Below are 12,464 nucleotides of genomic sequence, written 5' to 3'. Positions count from 1 at the left end.
ATTTCTAAGAGGGCTTTTTACGTATTAATGACTCGCTACTTGTGTTGAGTTTAAAGTGAGCAGAACTCAGCTTTCATTGAAAACCAGTATTCATTATGTTGATTTTTGTCAGGAACTCAGCATTGTCTATGAAAACAAAGTTCTTGGGAAAACTGGTCAAATTGATTTTAAAGACTCAATAATCCTCAGCAACAACAACAACAATAATAATAATAAAGTTACTTTAAAATAATTTAGAAAAACAGCCACAATTTTTGCAGTTTTTTTCTTTGAGTATCAAGGAATCCTCTGGCTCTTGTCTAATATTTAACTTCAAGGTCTGTGCCCAACATAACTATAATCTAAAATTAACATGGCTGTTCTTCTTTACTTCAATGGCATGTGTTACAAAGTGTCCGTTCACTTGTATTTTCTTAGAAGAATAATAACAATTTTGACAACACATTATGTATGATTTTTTCTCTTTGGACATGCGTATGTGGACTACATCTCACAAGAAAAAGGTCTCTGTCCCTAAGCAATGCTTAGGAGATATTTTTGAGTCTGCTTTCTTTGATGCTTTTAGCAAGGTGTAGACCTGGGAACCTGTTCTTAATAGTATAACAAAGAACTGAACTCACCTCCTTTTGAAGAGAGACCATCATGGTTCTTTACATAATACTGTGAAAACAGTCATAGTAGAAGTTAAAGTTTGGTCTTTTTTTGCTTTTTGTTGTTGTTGTTTGTTTTTGTTTTGTTTTATTTTGTGTGTTGCACAACAAGCATTGTGCATTGAAGAAAAAAAGTGCACAAAGATTTACATCTAGATCCATCTTATCTGACATAAGGTAGCTAAAAATTAACAGTACAGACTTCAGTAGTCAATAATGATCCTTAATGAATGCTCGTATGCAGTAAAACATACGGGCAGCTCCAGTGCAGTAGAACAACCACAAGCAACTTTCAGCTACTTGTTCACAACAGTGGAATCCATTGTATTTTTGGATCTTTTTTTTAATATGGTTTTGAGAAACTTTGGATGAAAGATGATCCACTACTATCTTAAGCTGAGCTTGACAATGTTAAATGCTGGGCAAAAACTCTGGGATAAACATCTTTCTTCATCTAGTAGACAGAGGACTGAACACATGTGAGAAGGCATCTAATGATGGTCTTTAAAGGCAAGCATCCACCTCATTACAGTGTGATAGCCACCATTTATACTTTGGTCTAGAAAGCAGAAGGCTTGCGACAGCAGGTTATCTTTGTCAATACCCACAATTCTGACTGAAGAATATTATAACTAATCAAGACTAGGCAGGATGAGGAAAAAGTACTTTTAATATGTTTCCTACATATACTCATATTCCTTCCATACTCTGTCTAGTGTTATGCACCTTTTCTCCCCTCTTGACCAGCTGAACTATGGTAGTTCAGAGGGATTGATGCAACTAGGAAAAGGAAGCAGGGAGTTACTTAAGTCTTTTTCTTAAGCACTAGAAAAGCCTACCATCTTTATTTGTAATAGATGTAATGGGCATAAATGTAAATCAAGTTCAAACACTGGCTTGGCTCTTTTGTCTCTTCCACAGTAGGTGAAACTTTTTTATCATTAGAGATAACTATTGATAACAGTGATCCAGATACCTTCTGGAATAAAGAAAAGTAAATTATTTGTTTTTAATAACTTAACAAATGTGATTTCTTTCCATTTCAAAAGTGAAATAAAAGTAGAAAAAGTAATTAAAAATAATTACAAAACATTAGTGAAATTCCAGTAAAGCTTTTAAGAAATACGATAACATATGTCATTTTCATATTCCTTCTTAAATCCAGTTTCATAGTTTAGCTCCTTTGCATTAAGATTTGGCTTTATTCATAGTTGTAAGGCTTCATCAAGAAACACAGTAGCAATATTGAATGAGGTAGGGTACCAGTTTATCACAAAGTAGGAGAGTACTGGTAAACTAAATTCCAAAGAAAAAATGATCATTTTTACGTAAGCTGCACAAATTGTGAGATGTAATTATACCCACAGATTGTTATAGTATCTTCTCAGTGTAAGCCTTCTAGGGTTAGGACTGTGCATCTGGTCTAAGTATCACATATTATCACTACTACTACTGCTACTACTATTTATATGAGTCATACCTGTCACTTCTGTCATTGCCATCCTGAGAAAAGAGTACATTGGGTGCAGGAAGAGTTTTGGCAGTCCAGAAGATTCAGGACACGTGAATTCTTGAGTAATGATTTCCTTCTTTCTGTTTTGGGACTCAGAAATGCAGAAAATGGAAAAAAGGCACTGTGAACTTACAGTGGGATAATGAGATACTGAATGACAGTTGTAATAATTACATGTTTTGTGGCAAACACTGCATAGTATATGTGTTAAATAGCAATGGACTCAGTATGATTCATGATCTGGTTTTGTTTGCTAGACTGAGTATACTGGCACCAGTGCTGCTTGGAGTGCATACTCTGTATACAAATAAAAGGAGGATATTTATTAGTGAATTTCATGCTGACATTTTGTTGCATCCTTTATGTATTTACATGTGTGGTTTGTGCCTGTGTGTGCATACAAATAATGGTACACAGATGTAGATACAAATAATGGCAGACACACAGCACACGGCTTTGTGCATGTCTGTGTGCCTTTAAATAATATTGAAGCTGTGAAGTTCACTACCTAAAAGTTATAAAAAGGGCATTTTTCTTTTTCTGTTTTTAATTCTCATTGGATTCTTCTGAAGTGTGAGAGCTTCCATGCTGTAAACTTACAGAAGATGCTTTATAAGAACTAAAAAATGAAGGTTATACCATAGTGGATAGACTAAAGCAGCACATCCAACATAGAAGAAAGACAGTTCCCAAACTGTTAGCTCCTGCTTACCAAAGGAGGAGGAGGCAGTTTCTTTGTGAGCCTCAGAACTTGTGCAGGCTTCTGGCATCTGTGTGGTAGTTGTGTGGTGTGTGAAAGAGATGGCATGAATCAGGGAAGCCCTATTCCTGAAGCAGACTACAGGCAGCCCTGCACATCACTAGGGCAAAGGCAAATTTTTCTGGAAGGGAAACACTGCCACGTGCTCCAGAGAGCATCTGAAACATGTTGCAGCTGGTGGGTTTTCATGCAGCCCAGTTTTGGTTATTTTCACAGGAAGCAGAACGATATATAATTGCTGTGAGACCTCACTGTTATATTTACTGGAGTCTGGAGAAGATATTAATCTGTTTATGAGTAAAGGCTGATTGTGGATCATTTAGCCTTGCTTTCTAGCAAGTCATTCATTTTCTAGGAAAATGACTGAAAAATCAATGAGTGAAAGTCTGAATAATAATGTTTAAGAAAGTGCTCTGTGCCCCAATCTTGTAGAGACGATGTATTATAAGGCGTTTGTGCAGCATTTCCGTGGAAAATTGAATTATTCCCGTTTAATTCAGCAAATTTTATTTTTAAATCACCAGAAAATGTTACTGCCTGAAAAACGTCGGCTTCTCTGGCCTTGTATCTCTTAAGAGCACAACACTGTCCTTAGAGAGGCTTGCGAGAGGCCTGTTTGTCCTTCAAGCCCAATGCATCTTTCATCTCTGTTTTTTATTTCCCTGTGTTGTAACACTCCAGAATGAGGTGGGGCAAAGTCTTCTCAAACCGATTGCATTTAACTTTCTGTTTACAGAAGACATTAGGAAGCATGTTTCTTACATCGCGGACTTTATCTATTTGTATACATTTTATACTTATGTATATTTACTGGGCAATTTCTAACTTAAATGGATCTTTAGTAGTAGGACCAGCACCTGTGCTTAGGTTTCCTGAAAATATGAAGTGTTTTTCCCTTTCAGTTAAACCTTTTTTGGTCATTTGAAATAATTATTTATTAAAATAAAGAAAAGAAGGAATGCAAATTACCAAATGAATATGCGATATATTGTATTCCCTCTATTTTCTTTCGTTCTGTTTGTTGAAAATATATAATGTTGGATAAAGTAATGAGTGGGGAAAAAAATCTACAAATAAGTACGTACAGCTGTAATCAAAATGTTCACTAAATATTTTTTATCATGTTGAATAAGATAAACAACTTTTTTATCTGCTTATTTTGGTTGACTTCTTATAGCATATTAGTAGTTATGTCATAAAAACTTTACTTCGAGTGGGTACCTGTACTCTTATCATACAGGATCATATAACCATCCTAATAAACTGTATATCATCTATGAAATGAAATAAGTTAGGTATTTGTGGAAGGAGACAAATGGAAAATCTATTTTTGGGTAAATGTCACACAGCCTATGACTGAGCTGCTGAGCTTTCACTTGCACTGGACAGTTTCATTATTCATTCCGTTGAATTGTAAAAAAGCTTTTCCTGTGTTGATCTCTTTGGTGAAATAATGAAGGATTAGTATAAAGTATGAAATATATATTCCATGGGATTCAGTGCCACTTTAAAAATTATTTCACTTGCTACTCTATATAAATTCAATTTTTTGTGATTCATGATTAAGTATAGGTACTCTGATATTCAGCTTGTAGAATTCCATCTTCTTACACAGAATTACTTTTTTGTAATTTGTCTGCAATTTTTATTTATCAGAAGACAAATGTTGTAAGTGCAGTAAAGTGGCAACAAGTCTGGCTTGCAGTGCAAACTGTGGTTAGCATTTCTCTCTCATGTCCAAGAAAAACCTGTGTAATAAAACTAAGACTGTAAATGAAGCACTCAACATGTTGGAGGCCAAAAACTTCTTTTTCTTTTGAGTTTGAATCTATTGCATGCAAGAAAGAAACTATATGTGATTTCTAAGGTTCTCATAACTTCTGTGTTTCTGTGAGAAAACATATATCAAAGAAGTGGTCTTTTTTTATTTTTTTTTTCTTCATAATTTGTTTCTATACCTATTTGTAGTTGCAATAGCAGAACTGCGAATTCCACACCCATAAACCCACTATGTTAGATAAAATTAGAAAAATTTTCAATTATCAGGCTGGATTGCTCATGGTCTGTTTAAGAGCATAAGCATGATTATCTAAGCGTAAAATAACAAGGCAAAGCTTTGCAGAGAAGAGAAAAAAAAAAAAGAATGCTTATCCATAGTAGAACTAGAGCATTCCAGAGAATTATTGGGAAACTTATAATTTCCCTATGTGATAGCAGTTTTTCTCCCAAATATTTTGTGATCTCAGAAGTGGTAATAATGCTATTTTTAAAATATCAGCAGTATGAGACAGACACTACTTGCACAATTTTATTTGTTTTTAATGATAAAGCAGTAACACAGAGATCTTATACAAGTATTCTTATCAATTATTTTCTGCCCTTTATATATCTCAGAAAACTGGTTTGCTAAGTAGGGAAGCAGGTAAGGGGGTATGGGATATAGTTGATTTCAGGAGACTGAACTGAATTACACAACAATGAAATCACAAATTTATAGCAATCAAGTCTAAAGAAGAAGGATTTGATTTGAAGAGTAGTATGAGAGATTCCACATCATCACATGCTAAAATTACCTACTTTTAACATGCTATTATGCATATTTTCCAGTAGACATAAATAGCATAGATAGTGAAGAATAGTCCACTTCAGAAAAATGAGCCAACACAGCTGATACTGATGCTTTGTTTGGTAATTGTTGCTGAGATACAATTTGTTCCAGCAAACACAGAAGATAACGGCAGGCTTGTTTGAAAGATTAAGGGGACTGAAAGAAGATCAGTAATACCAAAAATAAACAAACAAATGAATAGATTTGAGCTGATAGTAGAAATTCAGACTCTTTTGTCTTTTTGCCGCATGGTACTGCCTGTGTATGTAATAATATTACCTGAAACACTTCCTGCGCCAGGGCTAGGATTCACTTGCCTAAAGACAAGCATAGAGTCCTCTTCAAGATGCCATAAAATAAGTTTTCTAATGAAAGAAAGAGAAGACCTGACGGCCTGGAAGATTACCTAGTTTTGCCTTTAAAATTCATCTGTCATCATAACAAGTTTGACTCAGTTGCTCAGACATAGCTATGTTTCTATTATCTTAGATACCCAGGAGTATGCTGCTTTACTTCCATCTCCAGATGACTTGCAGGTGCCATGTCACCAACCCTGTGAGAATGTCTAAAATCATTCTCGCTGTGTCACATGGTGTGTGTGGGGGGAATTGAATTGAGTCTGGGAGGAGAGCCACTGCAGTCACTAGAGCCACGAGATTTGGATTTAGATTCAGCTGACCAAAGATACCTAGCTCCCATGAAGTGAGCTCAACAGTTCTCTAGAGCCTGTTCTAATATCCGTGTTTGTTATAAAGGGAACTAGCTTAGCTTATTTGTAGGAACATTAATTTAGGCAAACTGAATGCTAAATGGAACAGAATGAGAAAGGAAAAGGAATTAAGAAATATGAGATGAGTTTCTAAAAATGAATCTTGTGTGCTTAAATCAGAGTTTGCTTACATGGCTCATAGTGTACAGCCTAGTTTTCTGCTTCATTTTCTTTTACTTGACTGCATTACTTTCCAGTCCAGAATTATTTTTGTTTATTATTACCATCCTTAGCTACCTAATTGTGCTACAAATTAATACAAATAATCCAGGCATCAGGCTCTTAGAGACCCAGTTTAGTGTACAAATAATGGTTTGCTGCATAACTGCTGATTATGGGAGAAAGTAGTTGACATTACGGAAAATACATGCTGGAATATTAGTTTCTGGGAAAAACACAGAATTCTGTAATATTTTAAATTATGAAAATTTATTGTTGGTTTTGTTCCATCAGACTGTTCATGATGAGACATTCTGAGCTCAATTTTTAAATGTATACTAACATTTGGAACTTTAATTTCAAGTTTTTATATGCACTTTAGCACATGAAAGACATAGCTGGCAACTGAATTGCCCATTGAAGCATCCATGTATGGAGTTTGAACACTTAACATTAAGCATCTACATTTCCAAATTGAGTCCCTTGTGCCGGAAAGCCTTGAAAATGCTACTCTGGTCAGCCTAGTGCGGCATCAATTGAAATGCAGCGTAAGTTTGAATACAATGTAGAGCTTCCAATTGCTGCTTCAGAAAATGTTGTGCTGAATCTGGAACACTTTGCATAATTTAATTAATTATGCCACTAAAAAATGATTTTCTCTCAATTTAAAGCAAACAGTGTTTATGAGAGTGAACTGCAGCACCCAGGGATATCAGGTGTCCAGACTTTTAATCCTATTACAAAGACTTGACAACTACTGATGAAAACTGGAAAAACGAATGTTTTCAGCAGGGCAACAAGTGAAGAGAAAGAAGGAAACAGATTTTTGATACTCTTTGATACCATTGTATGCATTAAGACTAAATAAAATTAAAAAAGTGACAGAATGTGCAGCTAGCACTTAGCACTTAGTTGAGCAGATGGTGAGTAGTGTCCATGAATTAAACTTAAACTTTTGCTTTGACATTAATGAAAATTACTGTTTCCTCTGAAAGGAAATTTGTTATGCTTAACTAATGTAAGAAATTCACAGCAAATGGCCAGGACTGCTTCTTTCTGTCTGTCTACTTATAAGTGCAACAGCATGTAGTTTGAAAGTGGTTCCTAGTATTATAGTTTGGATTCTGCCTATGACTCACTATAAACAAATCTTCACAGACAATACTAAACTGCAAATACTAAGCGGTCTGTCATTGACTAGACACTAGCCTCAGTGCTTTGCTAGCTTAAGCTTATATTCTCTAACCCAATTTATTATTGGCTTTGATATCATTCTGAAACAACAGACAATGTAGTTTGGAAGCAGAAAGGAGTAATTTTAAAAAGCTCTGATTTCTGAGCCACATAATTAGTGCCATAACTGGCAATCTTCAACTAACCATGCAACATTCAGTGACCACACTAGGAAAGTTTGCAGTGGAATTGACACCATCTCCATAGTGAACGTCAGTGTATAATATGAAATTAACTGCACTGCAGATAAATAAGGAAAATATCACAGGGAGTTCACCAGCTCTGTGACACTGAAATGCAGAAGTCTTCTGTGCCTATTAACAAATATTCATATATTCACTAATGCATTGTATATATATAATATATATACAATGTATTCTCCATGTATATCCTATATATATAAGTCACATATGTATTTCAGCATCTTTGGATGGGAAAGTTAAGAAGAAAAATGTTTAACTGATTTGTAAAATGTTGTCCTGCAGTAGCTTTAAGTGTGAATCCAAGAATTTTGCCCCAGGTGTGAAACATATTTTACAAACTGTGCATATTTTTTATTTATTTTTAAGAACAGGAATAAATGTCCAGAGAAGAGTTTTCAGTGGATGATGATCGGAGAGTTTATAGCTAAAAAAGCAAAACATTTTGGCCTAGATTCATCTTACTTAAGCCGTATAAGTTTAATCCATCTGTAAAAGCTTTTTCTGCATTTACTGGAGAGATGTAGGCAAGCCCAGAGGGCATTCATTCCATTTGTCTCTTATGGTCTTTCCCTCTCCATTTCGTGTGCATGTAGGCATTACCTGGTCACCAGGCAGTACTGATTGCATCATGATCACAGGGTAGTTCCACTTGGGTTAAACTAATCAACCAACGCTCAGGGCTTACTCTGGCTTCACATTAGTTACAGCAAGACAGCAATGAGCACGAAATGGGAGCAGCATGGACAAACAGGATGTACTCTGACAACATATACGAGAAGCAAAGTTGCTGAACTTTTTATTAACAGGTGCAAAAATTTAGATTGGACTTCTTTATGCCCAATGTTTGACATTATGTAGTCAGATTTTTGGTGGTTGTTTTGTAATGAAGCCCTAAGCATCATACAAATGCTATACTATTTTATGCACTCAAAGATGGGTTGAATTGCCCTTTGGAGCTACCTGTCTTCTTCTCGTTAAATGCACATTGGCATCAGCACCTACATTTTGTCTTAAATTAATGAACTCATTTTTTTGTGTTTAACTGTTATTTCTACTGTCAGACTTTTCAATGAATGAACATTTGGAATAAACGAAATGTATATGTCACAGCAGCAATTCACAAAAAATTGAGAAATTAGAAGAATTTTTTTTTTTCCCTGCTGCTATTAAGCTCTTTTATTTATGTATGCATTTGATGGTTCTCAGAATATGAGAAAATATATTCACTTATCAAAGGTGATGAGATTCCAGTCAGATATTAACCAGACTGGCTGTGTACACTGAATAAAGGTGGTGACAGTTTCTTTAAAATGTTAAAAGTATCTAATGTAATTGATTCTTTTCATTGTTTCATAAAATGGCTTTGTTTGATTTTGGGTGAGTTTAGACTTCATTTTCATTACCTACTTCTGAACAATTTACACTGGGATACAGACAGTATTGAGCTAATGAGTTAGGATTTATATTGAGCCTTAACTATCTTCATAGAGTAACAAGGGAAAGAAAATCACGGCAATAATGGAGTGTTTTTTCATTATAAACTGTGTTGTACAGCTTTTACAATCAGGTTTTTAATAGATGTAGAGAAATTAAATTGGAATTCTACCAACTTCTGTGCTTTTGTCATCCCATAAAAATGATATAAAAAAAAAAGTCAAGACTAATGTGCTAATTCCTTTTCTACCAAAGTGAGGAGGAGGTGGTATTACTTTTGTTCTTTTCCAGGCCCTGTTTATTGGGTAGTAAGATGTATGCAGGAAAACACTCAGAAATATGCACTTTACTTTATTCCCTAATGCTAAATTTTGACTAAATCAGTTCTGACTCATCAAGACTTATCAGTTTTCATGAAAGTAATAGGAAGTTTCAGTAAGGAGGATGACATTGCATACCATAGGAAAAGGAAGGAGATCATATATTCTTGATGTGCATTCATGCTGCTGAGAATGCATCCAAGTAGAGATATTAATATATTCTAACATTGTTTTATTGATGGTGTGCAATAAACATACAAACTCATACAGTGATTATATGGATTACTTTAGGTGTGTAGATACGCTCAGTCTCTACGTTACACCTTAATATGCACAATGAATATTGTGTTTTCAGAACAAATCTAAAAATTTTAAGTGAATTTTTATTGTCCTTTAATTGTATTCTTCCATTTAATCTTGTGGGTATTTGTATCAGAGAATCTGCTATAACAAAAAAGAATATTTCACAAATATATGAACTCATCTCAACCCTAATTTGTCCATTCCATTCCACTAGGAAAAGACTTCAGGAATCATTAAATAATTCCATATATTTTAATTAATCATATGAAACAAAAATTGAATATTCAACACAGAAATGTCAACCAGGCATGAAAGAACGTATGCTGGTGCCTTCAGTAAATAATTTTTTTAATTTCTACAGTGTTTGTTCATTCATGAATACAAGAAGAAATATTAACGTAGTTTGAATTTGAATTGACATAATAGGCAAAATTATTTGTTTCAGACATAATGAACACATATAAAACAAATTCCACAAGCAGTTTTTTTGCACTTTCTATCAATGGCAGAAGTATATGTAAAAATAATAATACATCAAACACACACTTCATGTGAAGGAGCACAATTCTAATACAATTAGGCACAACTCTAATACGTTTAGGTTTGTGCTCTGGCTGGACTTGAAAATTTATCCTTACATTTTCTTCAGTAGGTGGAAAAAACAAACAACAAAACCTCAAGAAAGTCCTTCCCCTATCCCACATATTCAAAAAATAAAATAAAAATTATTCCTTGCGAAAAAAAATTACTGGCCTTCTTACAGTATTCAAAGGTCTAAAATTAGGGGTCCTCCTTCATCCAAATAATATATATTCGTTCCCCACAGGCAGCAGTGATGGTTCTTGGGATAAAGAAAAACTTCAGTCTCCCCCCACCCAAGGATCACAGGCCTCTATTAACCACCCCAACTTGCCTGGGCAACATAATGTTCCAGTTAGCCATCCTCTCAATCCTCTTCAACAGAACCACCTTCTGCCAAATGGTACGGGTTGACATCTTTCAGCACTAATATCGGCAGCTTTCCAATTCTTGTCTTTATTTTGTGTTTACATAAATAGGCTATCAGAAATCAAAGATGTGGGGAGCGTTAGAATACTTCCTTCAGAGTAACAACCAGGAGAAGTGGAGATGAGAAAGAACAAATATGTATGCAATACTTATTTGATAACCAATGTATAAGTGGCATAGTAATGCATTGCTAAGACATCTGGCAGAATATGTTAGAAAACTTAATAAACTGCTGTTGTTTATCAGTGATACCATACAACATTACATTGATATGAACAAATTAAAATGTATAGCCTCTCCTTGTGTCTAAAAACTCTCCGTTGTTGCTTGTGATTTACACATGTATAAACCAGAGAAGAACTGACACATTGGTGCATTGTCTTGAGATGTTAACCATCCATCTTGCCATCAGGAGAAAAAATTAAAAATGCAAAAATAGATAAAACTATTTCCTTCTTTTCTTTTTTTTTCCCTCTAGGATTGGAGCTTCCGTTTATGATGATGCCCCACCCATTAATTCCTGTGAGCCTACCTCCAGCATCTGTCACAATGGCAATGAGCCAGATGAATCATCTTAGTACCATTGCCAACATGGCAGCAGCAGCACAAGTGCAGAGTCCTCCATCCAGAGTTGAGACATCTGTTATTAAGGTAATATTAAAAGAGAGGTAAAATTGTTGCACATTCACATCTGTTACAAAGATAAGCAGGTGTCAGAAATTTTAAGGTAAGTCATGAAGTCAGTACATACAAGAAAAACAGTTTTCTTAGCTCTGAGAAGTAGGCTGCTGGTGTCCAGTTTTACCTTCTTGATTCTCCCCTCTCATAATCAATATTAAAACAGTGCTCAACTTGAGGCAGCTTTCATGCAAAATACATCGCTTTCTGATTTCTTGTGTTTAACAGTCTGTAATCTAATAGCATGTTCCTCTACGTGTCAAGTTAAAAACTACTTCATTGTTAAATTGGAACAGATCAAGACAATCTGTCTGTGTTTTCAACTTGTAGTACTAAGCATTTCTAAGATACTCCAAGCATCTGAGGAAGGCTGAAAGGCTTGATGTTTGCCTCTAAATTGCCAAATACTGTAACAGAATGCAATTAAGTTGTGCAAAACAGACCCAATAATCTCCAGACCAGAACAGTAGTAGAGAAATCTCAGCCTGAAACTTCCTACCCATGTTAAGTTTTATTGCCTCCAAGAGCAGCAGCCTCCAGCCCAGATTAATTTGATTGTGGAGCTATTTAGCGGAGTTTTTTTTCATTCTGACTGAGAATGGTCTGTATTTATTATACAAGCATTTCTCCCTTACCACTGCATATTTATGATGTAATTCCACATTTTTTCAGAAATTTACATTTTATATCTTTATCCTACTTTAGTTGTAATAAATGAGTTTTAAAAAGTACACAAACTTGTGTATGAACTTCCATATGTTAGAAGAAGACATGGCGGCAAGGTTATTTGATACTTTATGGCTATGAAATCTATCCTTTACTGCAA

General features: G+C 34.9%; 1 protein-coding gene across 4 annotated transcripts in view; it reads left to right on the top strand.

Annotated features, from left to right (window-relative positions):
- The window catches only part of DACH1 (dachshund family transcription factor 1), a gene marked incomplete at both ends in the record, with an annotated part of 356,233 nt that overhangs the window by 229,461 nt on the left and 114,308 nt on the right, over positions 1 to 12,464 (top strand). The window contains 2 exons of one of the 4 annotated variants that reach the window (XM_079534828.1): positions 10,779 to 10,934; positions 11,439 to 11,611. The exons of 2 other annotated variants lie outside the window; for them this stretch is intronic. In XM_079534828.1, the coding sequence (XP_079390954.1) occupies positions 10,779 to 10,934; positions 11,439 to 11,611 (329 nt within the window). The remainder of the gene's footprint in view (positions 1 to 10,778; positions 10,935 to 11,438; positions 11,612 to 12,464) is intronic. One more of the 4 variants, XM_079534829.1, reaches the window with a different exon arrangement.

Source organism: Tetrao urogallus, assembly GCF_951394365.1.
Source record: "Tetrao urogallus genome assembly, chromosome: 1".
Taxonomy (NCBI): Eukaryota; Metazoa; Chordata; class Aves; order Galliformes; family Phasianidae; genus Tetrao; species Tetrao urogallus.
Note: the sequence above shows the minus strand (reverse complement) of the source record. Positions and strands in the feature narration are given on the sequence as shown.